Source organism: Vollenhovia emeryi, unplaced genomic scaffold (genome assembly GCF_000949405.1).
Source record: "Vollenhovia emeryi isolate VEMERY1.0 unplaced genomic scaffold, V.emery_V1.0 DF939122.1, whole genome shotgun sequence".
In the NCBI taxonomy this organism is placed as follows: Eukaryota; Metazoa; Arthropoda; class Insecta; order Hymenoptera; family Formicidae; genus Vollenhovia; species Vollenhovia emeryi.
Window position 1 is genome coordinate 2853800 of NW_011967244.1, and position 19438 is coordinate 2873237.

The 19438-nt window shown below is 45.8% G+C and overlaps 4 protein-coding genes across 4 annotated transcripts in view; 1 reads left to right on the forward strand and 3 right to left on the reverse strand.

The window, feature by feature from the left end:
- Positions 1 to 2740, forward strand: part of LOC105569977 (glyceraldehyde-3-phosphate dehydrogenase-like) — an 11115-nt gene extending 8375 nt beyond the window's left edge. Inside the window, exons 2-5 of the mRNA XM_012026867.1 lie at positions 909 to 1005; positions 1224 to 1463; positions 1548 to 1802; positions 1888 to 2740. Of these exons, the coding sequence (XP_011882257.1) occupies positions 928 to 1005; positions 1224 to 1463; positions 1548 to 1802; positions 1888 to 2316 (1002 nt within the window). The 5' untranslated portion in view covers positions 909 to 927 and the 3' untranslated portion in view covers positions 2317 to 2740. The remainder of the gene's footprint in view (positions 1 to 908; positions 1006 to 1223; positions 1464 to 1547; positions 1803 to 1887) is intronic.
- A 244-nt stretch (positions 2741 to 2984) lies between these two features.
- LOC105569978 (ralBP1-associated Eps domain-containing protein 1) lies at positions 2985 to 7652 on the reverse strand. The gene is made up of 5 exons (XM_012026868.1): positions 7346 to 7652; positions 5656 to 6940; positions 5512 to 5576; positions 5190 to 5403; positions 2985 to 4920 (listed from the first exon to the last, which is right to left on the reverse strand). The coding sequence occupies exons 1-5, from the start codon at positions 7517 to 7519 to the stop codon at positions 4739 to 4741; spliced, it is 1920 nt and encodes a 639-aa protein (XP_011882258.1). The 5' UTR covers positions 7520 to 7652; the 3' UTR covers positions 2985 to 4738.
- Positions 7653 to 9049: 1397 nt separating this feature from the next.
- Positions 9050 to 15393, reverse strand: LOC105569979. The gene is made up of 5 exons (XM_012026870.1): positions 15138 to 15393; positions 11696 to 14947; positions 10619 to 11493; positions 10402 to 10545; positions 9050 to 10142 (listed from the first exon to the last, which is right to left on the reverse strand). The coding sequence occupies exons 1-5, from the start codon at positions 15391 to 15393 to the stop codon at positions 9909 to 9911; spliced, it is 4761 nt and encodes a 1586-aa protein (XP_011882260.1). The 3' UTR covers positions 9050 to 9908.
- Positions 15394 to 16225: 832 nt separating this feature from the next.
- Positions 16226 to 18495, reverse strand: LOC105569980 (ribonuclease P protein subunit p30). The gene is made up of 8 exons (XM_012026871.1): positions 18217 to 18495; positions 17960 to 18105; positions 17677 to 17882; positions 17347 to 17415; positions 17038 to 17238; positions 16820 to 16887; positions 16586 to 16665; positions 16226 to 16509 (listed from the first exon to the last, which is right to left on the reverse strand). Exons 2-8 carry the CDS (start codon positions 18060 to 18062, stop codon positions 16418 to 16420), a joined length of 819 nt encoding a protein of 272 aa, XP_011882261.1. The 5' UTR covers positions 18063 to 18105; positions 18217 to 18495; the 3' UTR covers positions 16226 to 16417.
- Positions 18496 to 19438: the final 943 nt, after the last annotated feature.

Genomic DNA, 19438 nt, shown 5'->3' on the forward strand with positions numbered 1-19438 from the left:
TCAGTGCTCCCGACTGTACAGTAAAATGTTAAATCTGATCTGCAACGGGAACATTTTATTTTGCAGCTAATAAATGCGTTTAAAAAATGTATGCAAGTTGATAAATTATACATTTGTACACTGGGAATCACTGATGCCCTCCCACATGAATTTGTGCACATATCAACACACGTATACATTTTGCATGTATGTACATGGAAAATATATATGTGTCTACCTGTGCCTAAATTCATATGGGAAGACATCAGTGATTCCTAGTATACAATCCATGGACGTAGGAATACCTGGACGGAGCATAGTGCCACGGGGGTGGTCCACAAGGGGTGAGGGGAATGAAATGTCTATTGTAACGGACATGAGGTACCAAGATAGCTACACTCAATCGCCTTGAACAGAAGCGACCGTAAGGGTACTTTTTCCAAGTGAAAAGGGTACTTTACGCTTCGTCCAGATATTTCCTACGTCCATGGTACAATTGTGCGTGGTCAATAAGTTTTTTCAGCGTTTTGATTTGCTTATATAAAACAGAATGTTTCTAGGTGCAAAGCTCACATTGTAGATCGAGCTTTCGAAAAATAAAACTTAGAACGGTAACGATATCGCAAAACGTTTTGCCTACACGGCGAAAAGCATAATTGATAGTTGTCAGTCGTGTCTACGCAGTGAAACGTAATTGATATTCTGAAAATAGCGGAGAAGCGAACGATGGCTCATCATACGCGTCGCACGTTTATTCACGCTTTAATCTAACGTCCGATAATTGTTCCTGACATCTCTCAATTCCTAACGATGAGACCCGCTCTCTCGCACCTGTGCCACGTGACCTTGCCGGTCTCGCTGACCGCAATCACGCGGAAAATACATGGTCGCGGCGCAACGTCTCGTAACGCTCTTGCTCGATTTTCCAGCTGCGATCCAGACGACGACATGAGCAAGATCGGAATCAACGGATTTGGCCGCATCGGCCGTCTCGTGCTGAGGGCTTCCCTGGAGCGCGGCGGTCAGGTACGTCGAAAGGGTTGAAACCCTTACAGAAATATAACAACCGGGAACAGAAAAATCACTGAGCAATTACTAGAGTTCAGTGATTGAATTATTAAAAGTTACTGACGTACGGTAATTTTTTCAGTAATTATTTCACTTACATTTCTATCAGGGGAAAGCTTGCGATTCGCGCAAGTCGTCGGTCGTTTCACTAATCCGGCTTCTCTTGTCACCCCTAGGTCGTCGCCATCAACGACCCCTTCATCGGTCTCGATTACATGGTCTACATGTTCAAGTATGACTCCACCCACGGCAAGTTCAAGGGAGAGGTCACGGCCGAGGGCAACTGTCTCGTCGTGAACGGAAACAAGATCACGGTCTTCAGCGAGCGCGAACCGAAGGCGATCCCGTGGGCGAAGGCTGGCGCAGAGTACATCGTCGAGTCCACGGGCGTGTTCACCACCATCGAGAAGGCATCCGTATGTAACATCCAAATAAGATTTATATTTGGTTTTCCCTGCTGGAATCCTCGTTTACGTCAATTTTCCTCGGTGTGTTCGCAGGCTCACTTGGAGGGCGGCGCCAAGAAAGTCATCATCTCCGCCCCGTCGGCTGACGCGCCGATGTTCGTCGTCGGTGTCAACTTGGAGGCTTACGACCCGACTTACAAGGTCGTCTCCAACGCCTCGTGCACCACCAACTGCCTAGCACCTCTCGCCAAGGTGGTCCACGATAACTTTGAGATCGTCGAGGGCCTCATGACGACCGTACACGCGATTACGGCCACCCAGAAGACCGTTGACGGACCTTCCGGCAAGGTGTGTACGACACACGGCTGACTATCAAGAGAGATCATTCGACATTCGTTATATAATGCCACTTGTTGTTTGTTTCCGGTAACAGCTGTGGCGTGACGGCCGTGGTGCAGCGCAGAATATTATTCCGGCTGCAACGGGAGCTGCCAAGGCGGTCGGTAAGGTCATTCCTGCACTCAACGGAAAGCTCACCGGCATGGCTTTCCGCGTGCCCGTGCACAACGTGTCCGTGGTCGACCTGACGGTTCGGCTGGCCAAGCCCGCCTCTTACGACGCCATCAAAGCCAAAGTGAAGGAGGCTGCTCTCGGTCCTATGAAGGGTATCCTGGCCTACACCGAGGACGACGTTGTCTCGTCCGACTTCATCGGCGACAATCACTCCAGCATCTTCGACGCCAAGGCCGGCATACCTCTGAACGACAACTTCGTGAAACTGATCTCGTGGTACGACAACGAATTCGGTTACTCTAGCCGAGTTATCGACTTGATTAAGTTCATGCAGAGCAAGGACAATTAAATTGGTCTTGAGAAGTCGATTGTTCATCCGTGTCCTCCTAGCTCCGGTCTCGCCGTATCGAGAAGTCACTGTATGGAGCATATCATTGTAAAAAAAAGCTGCTGTAAGAAACACTCTGTATTAACCGGCATCGTAACTTTTAGCGGAGATATACCCGGAGTATAAAGCCAAAGGATGTTATCGTACATCTTTTTCGCAGTTAATAGAATTGTAGGTAAAGCGATGTGTCTCTTCGTCGCTGTTTGAAATACAAAGTAAAGCAGGCTCTGGTGTTCGTATTTAAAAATCTACATATTTATCTTGTTACTATTAGAGCCAGTTTGTTAAAAAAGAAAGCAGACATGTAAATGTGAATATTCCAACTTCAGTGTTATGCAGAGTCTGTGTAATCGCAAAATATGTACGCATTACGTAAAATCAGAAATACGTGACAATTACAGTTTAATTCTGTTGTACTAAATTTATTATCGGTTGCAATTCATTCATCGAATTTCGTCTTCACGCGTACGAAGGTTTTATTGTATTCGTATGGAATTGCAATTGCAATACTCGACTTTCATCATTCGCTCATTCACGTTCAAGAGATGTGTTACATACAAGTATTTGTAACTTTTTTCTTCTGCACGATTAACATTATTTTTCCATTCATACAATGACGTCAATAAAAATTGTTATGAAACTAAAGTAGTTTCTTTATTCATATCCGACAGACACTTCTGTATATGTATTCTACATCATTACATTTCTCCTTTACAGGCTCGTAGATAATAAATCAGAGATAATTCTGATATAAGTATTAATTTTGTATAATTTTTACATCTATAATTACAAAAAATCTTTGTCGCATGACTCGTTGATTTTTCAAGCTTTTACCTCTAAGTAGTCTCGTGATATTTGACAAGAATACTGTCGATTACTGATGACGATATATATATATACTTCAAAATTTCGCGTTATGGCACAAAGAGTTATTAGTAACAACGGTCGGCAATTTTATTTATTCGCTATCTGTAGGAAAGAAGAGTTTGAAAATATAAGAAAGAAGTCTTAACGTTAATCACGAATCAATACATATTTGATTGGATAGAAATGGCGATTCATAAATAAAGCGCTGAGACTTATATGGAACTGAGCCACGGAGATCGAATTTTACAAAGAAAGAAAAGTTTGAAAATTTTGTGCAGATTTTTTTTATTAGTTTTTTTTATTAGACAATCCTACGTCCGTTAAGAGTAATCGCTATTATTAGAGATATCCGCGAAATTAGCTGGAAGGAATGTCGATTATTATATTAATTCAGTTTTGTTGCACAGATGTGGCTTTGATAGATCTATATTCTTCTCAGGCCTCGAACAGCTTGCACGAACGCTACAGCTTCTATTTCTTAAAATCTACAATAGGAATCTATATAATCCTTTCAAAAATTATAGATACACCAAAATCGACGTACTCAACGTGAATTGATTCTGAGCATTATATATCTATATAAATTTCTTCTCGAAGTATTCTGTTCCTGCAGATTCCACTTTTCTTGTATATCTTTCTTCAAAATGTAACAGGTATTTTATAGGTACACTTGTTATATCACGGAATAAAATATAACGTCATAACAGTCCCGATTATTCCATTTCCCCGTTGACGCCATCTTGTAAAAGTTTCAAGCCATACGAAAATACAATTCGATTTTGTTGCAAACGATAAATACTTTGTCTTTACAACACAACCAATTAAAAACGGGTACGATTCTGTTTACGGCAAACAAAGCTCTTCAGAAGAGAGATTCGTTAATAAACAGGAATATGAAATATCTTATATAATTCTCATAAAATTAACACACTTTTGCGCATATAAATCACAATCATACGTTCAAATATCTTTACCGAAATAGAATAACAACGCGACAGATACACCTGTATGCGCGGCGTGCTTTTATATATATATATAAATTCGAGGCAATGAAAAAGGAAGTTTCATGCATAATATACAAATCAATAAATCACAGGGGAATTCAATAACGTAGGCTTTAAACCTGAGTGAATTTTTTAAATACTTTTACATGTAAACGTGAACAATGAGCTTGTAAACTTGACAAAAGCAAATTTGCAAACACTTGTTATATATCAATATAGAGATCATAATCAGCTTTGTATATACATGTTCATAATTTATGCCATAGACACTCTTTCAATCTCAAGTATAAAATATCTATGTAATATTTTTCTTTGTTTTTTTTTTGTAAATCGCGTCCCCTGCCGCATCTGTCTGTCTACGTTGATTGTTATGAATGCGGATGAATACTTCGTTAGGAAAAAGAGGAATTCTAGACTAGCATAACGTATTAAATACATGTGTTTACAATGATTTGAGGGTACACAATACCTCGTAACTTTGAACAAATGAATGATAGCGAATAGTAATCACATCAAGTCAAGAGCAAGAGTTTTGCACGCAGATTTATACGTTCCTGAAGCGCGCTAGCCAGCTCACGTGTCAGTTCTTCACAGACTAAGCGTAGTTCCGCATTCTTTTCCCTTAATTCTTGTAAGGTTAATTTCTTTTCGTCCTCCGCTTCGTTCTTACTGTCTTCCTCACCGCCGTCTCGTTCTGTCAGGATTAATTGTTAAACAGAATTACGAAAATAAAAATATAATTGAAAAAAAAATAGTTTGAAACATCTGCCTTGAAAGTATACTTCAAAAGAGAAAGTCAAGTATTTCTGCTTATATATGCGCCATTAACTGCGTAAAATAATGAAAATCAATACAAAGTATTGGTTAAAAACAAAAAAAAATTATAAATACAAATATACATGTATATACAGAGAAAGTGTTAAATGTCGTTGAGAAATTACTTAATGAGACAATTTCTCTTACTTGGACTCGGTTTCCTATAAATATGAAATGCTCCGCACACACCGGTGAATTGTTGAGATTGTGGTACCGTGTTTTCTACAGACGGTACCGTACTCTCAGGCAATTCACTCTTGAGAGAAAAGTGAGAGAAGTCGGCGACAAAAGCTTGACTTTCGCTTAACGTTCTCTGTCCCTCACCCTCGCTCCTTTGGCCGACCAATTTGCGAGGCGAAGTCTGCAGCACACAAAAACGAATCATTATAGTCTCAAAAAAAAAAATTAACGTTTACAAGGCATTCCTTTGAAAATGCACAAGAACATTTTCTACCGTATACAAACTTACAATTCCTGGCGAGATTCTAGGTGGTACAAGCGGCGGTGCCCCGAGAAAACTTTGACCATTTTTTCCTACAAGAATACGCAGTTTGTAAGACTTGAACTTCGTAACCGCAGTATTGTATCGTGGAGTATCGGTAGCGACGTATACCTAATTTATTAAGATCGAGACTAGAACTGCGCGCGTGTGTTCTGTACGGTCTGGGCGGCGGTGGAGGCGGCGGCTCCTTCTTAGGAGTCACGATAACGGCGTCCTCGGGAGCCGCGGGGGGTTTCTTCGCGAGTGGTCGTTGCACTAACGACGCCGCGGAATGTTGCAGATCGTCGTCCCCCAGGGTTGTGCAGCTGCTGCTGCTGCCGTTGGCGCCCGAGGCAAGGATCGCCGCCTCGGGCGTTAAACGCAGCGGCACCGGATGCAGGATCTTCGGGTCGCGTTCGACGGCTGACTTTTGGAAATCGAAATTCACCAGCTGCAGCCCCGGGCTGGTGACCGAGGAGCTGCTCGCTCCGGTCGGCGAGTCCACGAACTTGGTCCACTCCCTGTTCTTCTCGCGGACGTTCGCCGAGTTCGGCGGTGACTTTTGAGCAGTTGTCGCCGACGGGATTTGCGACGCGGCAGTAGTCGCTGTTGCCTGCATGACCAGCGGGATCGACAGGGACGGAGGTAAAACGTCGGGCAGAGGCACGTGGTTCCTCCTCAGCACGACGAGATGCATAGCCACGTAGAACTCCTGCAAACTGAGCGCCCCGTCTCTCGTCACGTCCGCGAGCTGCCAGATGCGCCGTAACTCGGAGACGGGCAGCCGTGACTTTTCGAAAAACGTCCTGGCCACGGGCCCGGCCAGGAGGCCCTCCGGGTCGGGCTGCAGCTGCGCGAATTGCGCGGCGTAATAATCACGCTGCTCGTCGCTGATAATCCACACTTCCTCCGGCGGGAAACCGGACCCGTCACCCTCCCCTTCACCCTCGTCGCTACTGTGACGCTCCGAGCTCTCCTCCTCGGTGCCCAACAGCTGTCTCTGCTCCTCGGAAACCAACAAGCCCTGCCAACCGCCGGAAACCGAGTCCAGGATCGTCTCACCGCCCAGCATACCGTCGTTTCTCTCTTGGGTCACGCTGTTGGTCGGCGTGGGAGAGTCCGTGCTGCCGCCGGCCTCCCGCGGAGATTCCGCCTCGCTTTCGCTCTCGGTGGTGCTCTCGGGTGCGTGATGTCTACCCTTCGCCCCTCTAGTTATGTCCGGGCTCCTCCTGCCATCTTCATCGCCGGACGTTGGCCACGTGAATCTCGGCAAGGTGATAACGTCCAGAGACGCGGTTATCATGTCCCGGGAGATCTCCAAGCCAGCCTGGTGGACCGCGATGAGTTTCAGCACCGCGTAAAACTGCTTCTTCCCCAGATGCGTGTTGCCCTTGGTTCCCATGCAGATGTCCAATATCTACAAGGATCAACATTTCACGTCGACAAACGTATACAACCTAAAACAATCCCCCCACCTCCGTTCTTCTCTCTAGAACACATGAGTACATGACAGCTGTCAGTCTAAACGGCAACGGTCTGCCCTCCACTAAAAGTAACCTACAGGAAGCGCAGGGAACACACGGATCCTCGGAAAGCCGTTGACAATCCAGAGGCAAGAGGGGGCGACTCGATATCCCCCGGGGACGACTTCGTCCGCTCAGCTGCCGCGACCTAACCTCCGCGCGCAGACCCCGACGTCCCGCCCGTCCCGTTTCTGCGCGTCGTGTCACCTCGGCGCGAGAAACTCCCGAGCGCCGGGACGAATCTCCGTCGACGGTAGGCGAGAAACGTCGCGCCGCGCTCTCACCCCCTGCTCTCTCACCTTCATCGTGACGTCCCGCGGCAGGTTGGCCGAGCGCAGCAGCTCGGCGGCTCTCATCACGGACACGCTGTCGCCGTCCGCGTTCTCGCAGCAGTAGATGAATATGTCGCCGTAGTAGCGGTGCTCGGTCGCGGTCAGATGCAGACTCGCCATCGTCAGCAGCTCCCAGTCCATCTTGATCTCGGTCTGGCGGCCGCGGCCACGAGAGAGCGACGCACGTCCCCCGCGGGCCTCGCTTCGCGACTCGTCACCGCTCCGCGTCTCGCTCCCGGAGCGGGCCGCGGCTTCCTCCTGGCGCAACGCTCGCCGCCCGCGAATCTGCCCTCTTATTATTCACGCTCCGCTTCACGGCGCGGCCGCGCGCTCCGGCTCCGGGGCGGTCGTCGCGTCTCTCTTTCTCTCTCGCGGAGAGGAAGGGAGAGACACGGAGAGGGGGGAGAGAGAGAGGGAACGCGAGGACGTCGTGTCGTTGGTTGCAACCCCCCCCTCGTTCGCGCGATTATCGCTATCTCCGGCGACTCCGGCTCGGGCCGGCGCGATGTTTGACGTTACTGTAAAGCCTAATCAGCATTCGGCTGCTGCTCGCTTCTCTTCGCGATACCCGTATATGTAATACGCCAAGTATTACATACTCGCGCGCCGCGGTTCTGCCTACGCTTATACTTGGCGCGAGACACCACCGTGTCCCGTGGTACGGCAATACCGTAATCTACCGCGACCGTATTGTTCACTCGTAGATGTATACCCAGCCGGAGCGTTTTCACTTGCCCGTGCAAAACCGAATGTTTCTAGACGCGGAGGGCACCTTCTATTATTTCTAGATTCCCAGTAAACACCAAGTAACAGTTACGTAACGTCATTATTACAATCTCCTACTCAACAATGTAAACGTAATATAACGTGCGTGTGTCTATCTATTCTGTAACTGTCGCTTGGTGTTCACTGGGTTAGGCGTAATCCGGGTCGACTAAAAGGGTACATTCGAGAGCTCGCTACTTAGCGCTGAAAGCGTCGTTCTATCTTTCCTCGACGCGTAATGAGCAACGGAGATAGAATGGCGCTTTCAGCGCCAAGTAGCGCTGATAGTTGTTGCTCATTATGCGTCGAAGGAAGATAGAACGAACGCTTTCAGCGCTAAGTAGCGCCGGTAGCTGAGCTCGTGAACGCACCCTAACTTGCCACCTCCAGAACCCGGTAAACACCAACTGACAGTTGCGCAACATCAGTGTTATAGTTTCCCACTCACAATACGAACGCAACATAATGCATGTTGTACATAAGTTACGTTGTCGAGTAGGAAATTACAGTATCGATGTTATGTAACTGTTAGTTGGTGTTTAAAGAGTTCACTTCCGATTGCGAACGGTGCCCTGTTTGAAATAATAGACGGCATACGATCAGATTACATTAGATTGCATGTAATTTCAAAATTAATAAAGACTTTTACGTCGAGCTGGCACATAATCTAATGTAATCTGATTATATTCTATCTAGTATTTTAAACAGGGCGATGCTTGCACGGTACCCCCGCGTTTATGATACATTAGCCTCTGCTCCGTATTTAAATACATAATTTACGATACTTAATTTCAATTCCGTATTTGTGACCTCATTATTTGATTCTCCGGACACTTTACGAAGAGACTCTCTCTGTAAAATCTACCCTGATGAAAATTTGCCCCCAAAGTTTTGTACGAATTGGTACACTCTTCAGAAATACTGAGAAAATCTTCTTTTCTTAGAATTTTTCATGCATGTAAATATTTTGAGATGCAAATGTTTCAAATTGTATAATGAGAAATTGCAGAATACTTCAAAATTTATACATACGAAAAATTATAGAAGATATAAACTCGGTACTTCGGAAGAGTGTTCCAATTTGTATAAAAAATCTGAAAGTTTTTATAAATAATGAAAAAATTCTAAGAAAAATTTTCACCAGGGCATACAATACTTTCGGTGCTTTTTGCACTTGCTTCGCTAAGCTGCTAGCAAGACTCAGAACGGAACAGCAATATTTAGACTGGCCAGCGTAATATATTTCATGATTCATATCACTCTGATCTAACGATACCTCAACAGGAGCGTCGAAGCTAAAAGATCGAAATGTTTCATAAGTAATAGCCGTAACAATGAACGCGGAAATTACATTATATATCGCCGATACTTCGCTATCGTGATACTACTTTTTCCTTTTCGTACAGAAACAAGTTCGATATTGTCCGATGATCGTTCGCATATTTAATACAGTGTTTCCTTTCTCGCTAATTGTAAGAAATCGTCACGAAATTGGAATTGTTGTCAGCGGAACACACGTGTGCACACTTTTCACAATTAACAAAATCGTCCCGAGCCCCGTCCTCGTAAGACGGAAAAATTCAACGAGTGGTTTACGAGCCAGCGATCTCCGGGAAGAGAGAAAAGAAAACGTCTACGAGACAAAACGGCTCGTGGCTAGAAGAAGCTATCGCGCGCAATGCCCTTGTAAGGAACGTTTTAGTTTCGCTAACAGTTTCGACGCGATAGTCCGATTTGGAGTTTTCGTTTCGGCGAGAAGTGACGGTCAGTGGAGCGAGGAATCCTCCACGATGATCGACGAGGAGACACCTTTCTTCGTGTTATCGCAGCGTCCCGCGATCGATTTCTGTCCGGATGTCTTAAATCGCAGCTGCGTCGAGGAGTCTTCCCTCGGACTGCCGGTAATCTGGTCAGAGTCCAAATTGCCGAAATGTTCCTCGAGTAACTCTTCCAATTTCTTCGAGAGCGCCTCAATCTTCCTCGTTCGTTCGTCGTCGTGCTGCGAGAGAACATTCGTTTTCTGAGACTCTAATTGAAATCTACGCGAGCGAAACGGAATCAAGAGAAATTCGAAACTGAATTCCCACTTTTTAAATGTGGAATTAAAATATTAAATTCGTCCTTTGGCTTTGAAGATTAAACGATGCAATTTTACGCGGCGATTTATCGAATTTCACTTCTACAGCGCGTATTTTTTTACGATAATTGACGAGACAAATGCAGTAAGAGGAAGAAAATGGTCCGTTTTTGCTGCAAACCTGATGATATAGTCTCGCACTGTTGATAATACGACGGAAATCTTTCACAGCGTGTTCGACTTTATGGTAAATCCGGTTCTTCAACTTGTACTCGACAATCTCGAGAAACATCGGACTCTTAACAACCTTGCAGTAATCTTCCATCTGCAAAGTGAAGAGGATATTTTCAATACATATTCTATGCATTTCTACTTACTCTTTTCTTTTCTAAGCTGACCATTAACGCCGATGAGGACTGGCCATTCTTACTGTCGCACGAGAGTGGATACTTTAGGATCTTCCCCTCGTCCATGTGCCAGATAGTTCGATGAATCGTCTCCAGCTTGTTAAACGTCAGGGGGCTGAGGTTCTGTTTCCTCTTGGAACTGCACCACACCGACCAGCCACGCTCGCCCGATTTGCCGGCGCACTTGCCTTCCGAGTGCTCCAGATCCTTCTTCTTGCCGTGATTCGTTTTCGTGGCAGTTGACGACTTCGGCGCTACACTGTTCGGCCTGACGTCACCGACTTTCGCGCACGATCCCTCCTCCAGCTGGAGCTCGTTGGTGCCGTCCGTATTTCTCATTGTTGTCTTGTCGGCCGATTTTCGCGATCTGTGCAGAAGCTGATAGGATTGCTCGGGGTCTTTCCTCTGACACTTGCGGCCAGGAATTGGTATTACGGTCACCGATGAATTGGTCGCGCACGACTTGAGCGGCTCTTTCTTCTCCAGGTGCAAGCTGCTCATTTTCATAGATCTTCGTACCGTTTCAGAATACGTGGCTCTTCCGACGTGACCTTCCGACTCTCTCGTCGACGTTTCGCCGTTCTTCTCGAAAGAATCAGACACGTGCTCACGAGGAAAGATCGCTGGATACTCGCTCTCGATGATCGTCGCGCGAGTCTTTGTATCTGCAGTTGACGTAACATCCGCGGTCGACGCGAGCTGATCCGGTTTTACGTCAACAATTTCCGAGCTATTCGAGGACCCCAAGCTCCGTCGGTCGACGTCGTCCTCGCGTCGCTTGACGACGGTACTCGCGTTATTGAGAGTCCTGATCAGCCAGGAATCCGTTCTCACGTTGGTCTTGATGTCGAGAGCTGTTGAACATGCTTTTTAGAAAAGGATTGTTTTGCTTATTACTAGGTACCACCTGCAAAAAGATCGCGAGACATTTTTAAGTAGCTTCGACAAATACGCGCGAGATCCTCGCGAAGAGATTTATTATCTAATCTCGTTGCTGTTCTAATAAAATCGACCGGTTCCCCAGCGGGGAAAAGTTTGTAATAAGTGAATCTTATCAAGTCCCTTTACCATTCTCATCCTCGCGCGACTGGGATACTACGCTCGTGCTAGGTGATAGTCTGCACGTGGATCCCGAGTCATCCTCCGAGGCCTCGTAGGAAGACGCACAGTCAACGTTGCCGTTCATCGATTTCAGCTCGTTCCGCTGCGACGCGATCGCTTCAACGTCGTCTTCATTCTTATCTTCCCTCTCGGTGTCGTTGCACTCGACGTTTCTGCATGTACCGACGCAATCCTTTACGTTGAGGGCCTCGAGAAGAATCTCGGCTGAGGCGCATGCTGCTTTCCAGGTGACGTCCTGGCGCGCTTCCCGCGACAGGGATTCCGTACGCTTCAGGATCCTAGGTGAGTTCTCGAGGCTGAACAGAGGCACGGGCAGCTGCGAGGCCGGCGGGAACGAGGTCTTTATCAGCGTGGCGTTGCTCACGGTCGACAAGACTGGCGTGCTCGAGTGAGGTAGAGGCGTCGATGATGCCGGTACCGGTACTCCTTTCCCATTGTTACCGCACACGTTGTGGCGACTGCCCGCGTGTACGTTGCGGGACGTCGCGTTGTTGCTCGATCGACGATTGGATCTTCTCTGGTGTCTCTTTTTCGGCACGTTGTAGCTGCCCGGCTTCATGTACACCCGCACGTCCTCGGAGCTGTCGTACTCTTCGGGCGCTTGTTGCATGCGGACCACACGATTGCCGACGAAGCTGCCGGCGACCCAGGGCGTGCTCTGGATATTCGGCAGATTCTGCAGCGCCTGGAACTGCCGATTCGCGTCGAGCTGCGGCTGCTTGGCAATGACCGTCGAGTACTTGGGTGCCTCCTGAGCGAACAATCGCGGCGCCGAGCTCTCGCTCGCCCTCGGCTCCTCGAAGGTCGGCGCGGTCGTCGGGGGCTGCGCGTTTCGCATACTGGCGAACCAGGCCGACAGATTGGCCGCCATTTCCTCGGACTCCTTGTCGAGTGTCCGCGGCTCGATTTGACTGAGGAGAGTCATCTTGTTTCTGGGTACAGCCGGGAGTTCTAGTTGATCCGTCCGCGATCTGCCGACGTAAACCGGATTGACGTTCGTGTCTTTAGCTCCATAAATCTCGGAGCTCCTGCTGCATCTCGAATTAATGTCGGTACCGGGATAAGACCCTGAAAAAGGATAGCCGTACGTCGGGATCCCCGGATTGGACGTGGAATACGAAGAGTCCGGGTGATTGGACAAGGGAAACGCGAAGGACAGGCAGTTCCGCGCGTATAATCCACTGTAGCTCATAGGAGCGTTCATCGCTGGCTGCTGCAGCCGGATGGATTCGGTGCTGTCAAGCAGTGCCGTAAGTTTATCTCCCGGCGTGTAATCGTGTCTTCTGTCCTTCGTCGCGTCTGCGCTGCTCTCCATCACTTTGTTCCGCAGCTGACAGAACTCGGCGTTCAGCGATTTCTGAGTGAGATCGAACTTCCTGGACGACGATGCGTCTTTTGTACGAAGTTTGTGACTTGTCAGACCGCTGACGTCGGTGTGGCAAACGGAAACGTTCGGCACGGACTTCGAGGTGTTGATCGCAGACGACAAATTTTCGGTAAGCGTCCACTTGCTCCGCAACTTGCTCTCCTTCGGATTCATCGATTGCTGCTCCTGTTGACAGTTGGAGCTGCATTGAAAGTTACGCAGGCTGCTCGCTGGCAACGACGTCAACGTCGCGCTGCGTGGTTTCTCCAGCGAGGAGGCGTTTCCAGTCGCATTTTGTCGAGGGAAGGAAGTCGACGGCAACGGAACGAAGAGATCGTGGGTTGTATAAAGCGACACGTCGCCCGGAAACGACGACGTCACGTTGCGTTTCTGATCTGTCACTTCTTTGCTCTCTCCGAACTTCTGGAACGTTCGTACTATTTGCTTCAGTAACTCGCATGTGCTTTCTTCCCATGTCTGAAAGTGTGCGATTAACTCGGGATCTAGTCTGTCCAGTAAATTGGGGAAATGCTGTTTGTTCAGGTAATTGTCGAGGCTCAGCCAACCGTTGCTGATGCGCAGGAGGGCATTTATCAGATCGTCGACAAAGACCTGGTCCCCTGCAAAGACCGGAATGCAAGTCGAGGATTTCGTGATTGCCGTCCTGGTGGCAGACAGCAGACACGTTAACCAGCTCCGTTTGGAGTCCGTCTGCGAGTCGTCGGTATCGAGAACAATCTCAGCCTGCGTGCATCCCCAGTAAGCTGTATTCCTGATCAGTTCTGGATACTGCGATCTATCGACGCACGGGCTGTCCGTTTGGACGCCTATCGACGTTCCGTTCTCGTACTCAAAGCAAAAATCGGCGAACCAGTTCGCTTTGTTGTCGCCCGCGCCATTGAACAACGTCGTGGTATCGGTCTTGTTGCCGGGCTTCGATTCCTCCTTGCCTAGATCGTTCGAAGAGGTGGTGTTGCACAGGGCGGAGACCATTTTCTCGGCCTCGATGGTGAAGTCGAAGCTGGAAGACTCGTCGGAGTAATGCTCCTCGTCCGTCCTCGCGATGACGGAGAGAGATTTCTGCAAAGTGCGCGTGTCAGACTCGAGGCTCCTGTTCTTCCCTGCAACAGTTTGCCCGTCGTTTTTGGAGAATTCGATCTGGGAGGGCCAGCAATTTTCGCCATGACCGACTGGAACGACTTGGGACTCGCGGGCGCTCGATGCCTTGTCCGCTTTGTGCTTCAACGACGCGAAATCTAACGTGGACGTAGGCTTGTCTCCTCGCGACGGCGCGAGGACTAAACCAACGGGCGGATTCGAGAGAAACGGGGAGGACTGCACTGTTACTGGGAATTGATTGTTGTTGAAGCCAGCTAGGCTGGAATAAGGATTGAGGCTGGTAAGTGGGAAAGATGAGTTTGCGTTGACGGTTTGTAGACTGCAGGTGTTTGTGGCCGAGATATTGTAGTATGAACTGCAACTCTGCAACGGATGCTGTTGCTGCTGCTGCTGTTGTTGCTGGATGTTTCGCCGGTCTTGGATGAGGCAGAGGGTCTGCACATCCGGCGGCTTCAAGTTGAAGGGCTGCGGTAACAGGTGCGTCACTCCAGAATTGTTACTGTAATGCTCGCTGTGCAGTGGTCCAGCATGGGTGAACGTAGATGAGGCTACTAGGAAGGACGTGGTCGACGGAGGGATTGATGCGACGCTGGTGGACGGTTGGTCAAAAAGTACCATGGGCTTTGGATTGTATGAGAGTTGCTGTTGCTGCTGTTGATAGTATTGCTGACCGCGGGACGGCTTGTTCTTGGTGTGCCATCGATTATTTTTACCTGCGAAATATCTTAAATGTCATCCCCGATTTGCATTCTACATTTGTGTAATTGCAATTTTTTATATTTGCGATACTTTTTGCATTACTTTCAACATTGTTTTACGAAACGGTGCCAAGAAGAGAAATGGAAGAAGGAAGAAACTGATTTATAAACGATATTAATTCGAACTAAAGTCTATCTTTCAAACCTTGGAGATGTAAATGGGCGGAATTCGATGAAACAACGTGAGACTGAACGTTCGGATAAACGCACGAAGGATGAAGCGCTGTTCCACACGGTTGAAGAGTCACCATTGGGCCACTGACGGGAGCATACAGAATTTGCTGCTGCTGCTGCTGCTGCTGTTGATGATAAATGGACGACGTTGCCGATGGACTTGGGATCGCGGATGACTTGAGATAATGTGCGGACGATCGATTTGGTCGCGCGGCCGTCGGGCGCATGATCCGTTTGATCCTTGGATCAAAACTAAGTCCTTCGCCGTCTCCGAATCGACGTTAGCAGCTTCTACCAGACGACAGAATCTGTCATTGCCGTGTTATCGCAACTCTTAAAAGGATATTTAACGTTGCGAATGACTTAAGCTCGGATGCAATTGGTTACATCCTTCGCGTTCACACGTCAAATTGTATCGCTTTATTATATTAATTTCGCGGTAGCGCTTCGCTGTGTTTAACTTCGTGAAAATAATTATTTACTTGACTAAGACCATAACGCCGTTGTGATAATATATATTGCAACCAAAATGCATCAGATTAAATGTAATAAAGTTAAGATAACGTTAATTAAAAAATCCTTATATATATATTTTTTTTGAACTCATAGTGATAGTCGTTTATCTAATTGAGATGAACATAGTCGTTGTACCAGCTGTTGATTGAAGTTCATTCATTTCCTACTGAGAAAAATTGTATGCGTTTAAAAAAATTACTTTTATTTCATAATTTTTTAAATAAATAGTTTATGCGTAAAATAATATTACTTGCGGTATATTATTTTACGGTAATATCGATCCTCGGTAACAACTCGACACTGCGAGATTTATCAGCTAGTCATAATCAAAACAATTTCTGTTACACAGAAATGATAAATTGCAACGTGAATTACGTGTGGATATTATGTCATTAATATTGTAATGTTTTGTTATTTATGTAGTGCTATAAACAGCAGGACGATTGCAGTGTATCACGTAGAAAGTACAGAACAGTCTAACAGATGGCTCTTCCAGGTACATTTCCATTCTTTTCTAAAATTCTTAAAAAGAAAACCAAGCAATTTCAAGTTGCATAAATGCTATTGTAAGAATTTCAGGAGAAATAGAAATTTTTAAATACGCATACATATGTACAAAAATATAAATGTTAGATTTCTTGTTTTTAAATAACATATCAAACTAGCATATACGTGTATAAAAACTGTACAGTAGAATTTTCTTATTAAATAAATTGTAAAAGTTAAATTTTGTTGTTAATTCAGAGATTCATCCTTTCTCGCCTTCTTCCTCTCCGACTCTGTCGCAAATTCCACCGTAAATACTGCTTTGCCAGACATTCGTCTTTCTGAAATAAGTAAAAAACGATCATTTTCTCTTCAGGCAGCCTTGTATACGGGCTTAATTACAATATAATAACTTACTTGCTTTTAAGAGAAGAATATGACATTCGTTTGATATAACTGCTTTAGCTGTATCTGGTCGCAAACCTAATACAGATCCACTGTGCATCGTGTTAAGGCTTATATATTTTATAATATAGATTATAATGTAGATAGAATAATTATAATAAAGATTGCATAAGCAGTGCTTTTTTTCAGCACAACTTTAATACTTTACACAGAATTCCATGACATACATTAGAGTTCAAAGGATACAGATTTATGATGTCGTAAGGATTCCTGATCAAATTTTTGCTGTTCGCCCCACTGGATATGATTACATTCTATAACACACAAACAGACTTGAACTCTCGATATAAAAATAAGTATATTTAAAATAATTTTCAATATTATTTTACATCGCAGCAGCGATCAATAAAATTAACTAGTAATAAAAATCTCCACTATACGTATCTAGCATATTCCATACTTACCATGCTTATGCGACACGTTTGAAGCCGATAAGAATTGTGAAGAGTCGCTACGCGTGTCTCCCGTCTCAAAAGATCTGCATACTGTATCTCGAAATACAGATCTCTTGCCATTGCCTGCCGATACACCTTCTGGTTGATTTTTATGCCAGAAATGTCTGGCTTTATCGTGACGAGATCCGCTCTTATTTGTGAACAGATGGACTGAAAAAGATCAATGAATAAATAAATCGGAAGCGATAGAATGTGATGCAAGCGCCGAAAGTATTAAAGTTTCCAACGGCAATTTAGAAAGTAAATATGTGCACCAACCTCCAATACAGATTGCTTGGTTGGGACGAGAGCATATATATCATATTTTTTCAAAGTTGCGCAATGTGCCTGTAACAACAGAGAGAGAACCTCGATACAATTACTTCGATAAGTACATGAGTAAACCTTCTATTTTGAAAATCGTGTAACTGCAGCTTCTATTATAAATATCGCATAGCCTCGTAGCAGCTCGTCTCTTGATAGACATATCGTACAAAAGTGCACCTTAATATATTAATCTCGCTTAAACTAAACTAAGTATTTTAAAGCTTGCTCTGCGTTTTCAAAACAAATGGTTTAAGATGCAAATTTTACAATGTGAAACCGCACCAATGCGTGTGCCTTGTCAACATTTGAACAAATTAATGTTATCCTGTTGAGCAAACGCAGCTTCCCTCTCCACTTCTCATTTAGCTTTGAAACGTCAATTGGTTCTGGCACCGCGCCTGCTTTCTGTTTCTTCTGCTTCGTTTTCTCACTGTTACCCTCGTCACCCCCGTTCACCGTTTGATTTAACGCCACCGTTCTGTAACCCACTAATACCAAAGAAATTCGTAGGACAGTGAAAACACCGTGTAACTTATTCGTACTATATTTCACTTTGCTGACTTACTTTCATATAACTTTAATAAAATATCGTTTAAACTGTCCGTCCCACCGTCCGGTACGTTCACGCACAGGTCGAAAAATCCTTCGCATGAATTCATACTTTCCATGTTCGTAAAATCCACCAATTGTAAGCTACCGGTGTAACATTGGCTAGAACAAGCGTGGCGAAAGTACAAGAGAATTAGGATCGCGATAAAGACACCGATGTTACGAGATAAATTGCTGCGTTAAAACGCAAGAAACTCGGTGGACATTGCGTACCCAGCTTTATATTTTTCGTCGAACGCTCCGCGTGTCTTGCACACCTCGGTCGCACAGAGCTTTTATTGCCGCGCCGCAGATGTCCAAGTGTATCAAGGCGATCGGTATTCGTTAACAATCCCTCCGATAAACAATCTCGGCATCACGACGAGCCGAGGGAGGCCCGTAAAACGCGATAGTTTTTATTATTACGGTGACCACGTGAAATCGCCGCGTACGGCAGTGCACAGCTGACGAAACAGCTGGAGGACTTCCGCCATATTGCTGAGTCACCAAGGTTCATGCGCCGACCAAAGGCTGAGTAAACGCGCGGGATTTAGATTTCGGTGCAGTTCAAAACAGGAAACATGTTCTAAGTATAGAATCTCTTTTAAAAAATAAAACCTACCAACTATAAAGTAAATTTATGCACGTAAATGAAATACGATGAGAAGGATTACGGAACTGACGCTGTGCAAGACGAAGCTATTAAGATGTTAGCCGACAATGCAGCTCGGAGTGACGCAGCCGGGATTAATCATCGCGAATGATTGATTCGACGGAACTACCTTTTCTTCCCAGCGCTCTGGACGACTGCTAATTGGGAAGCGTATCGTCTAGCGTGCCCTGGGAAGAGGATGAGTCCTTGTTTTGTGTGAATTCTTTTATTGCCGAAAAACACGGATCGCCCTCGCCGTCGTATCTTCGATCGAAGGACACGCCGTTTTGGAATGGGGAATAATATCCCGCGCGTGTACTTGAACTCATTACGAGGACTATATAAAGGCCGAGTTCCTATTCCGTAACTCAATACGATCTGAGGTGACTTTGTCGGCCGGAGCTACCAAATTAGACCTGATCATGGTATTCGCGTTAGGACTTGTTGTAATGATAACCCTCGCAAGTTGCGCAGTACGTATTAAGTTCGTTCGTAGCGCAAAGTTACTGAAAAGGCACAACTTCGTCGTTAAATAATTTGACTGTGAAATAATGTGACAATCAAACTTGGAGAATTAAAATTTTGCCCAGACAAAATTCGAGCTTAGAATTGAAGACGAAGTTTCAGTATCCTTCTTCAATCGTTTAAAAGGAAGGAAGAAAATTAAATCTCGTTTGTGCACAGCTCAAAGACATCGATGCCTCGACATATCCTTTCTCAAGGAAGCTAGACAAAATTTGAGCTTAGAACTAAAGACAAAGTTTCATAATCCTTTTTCGATATTGTTTAAGAAGAAAGAAGAAA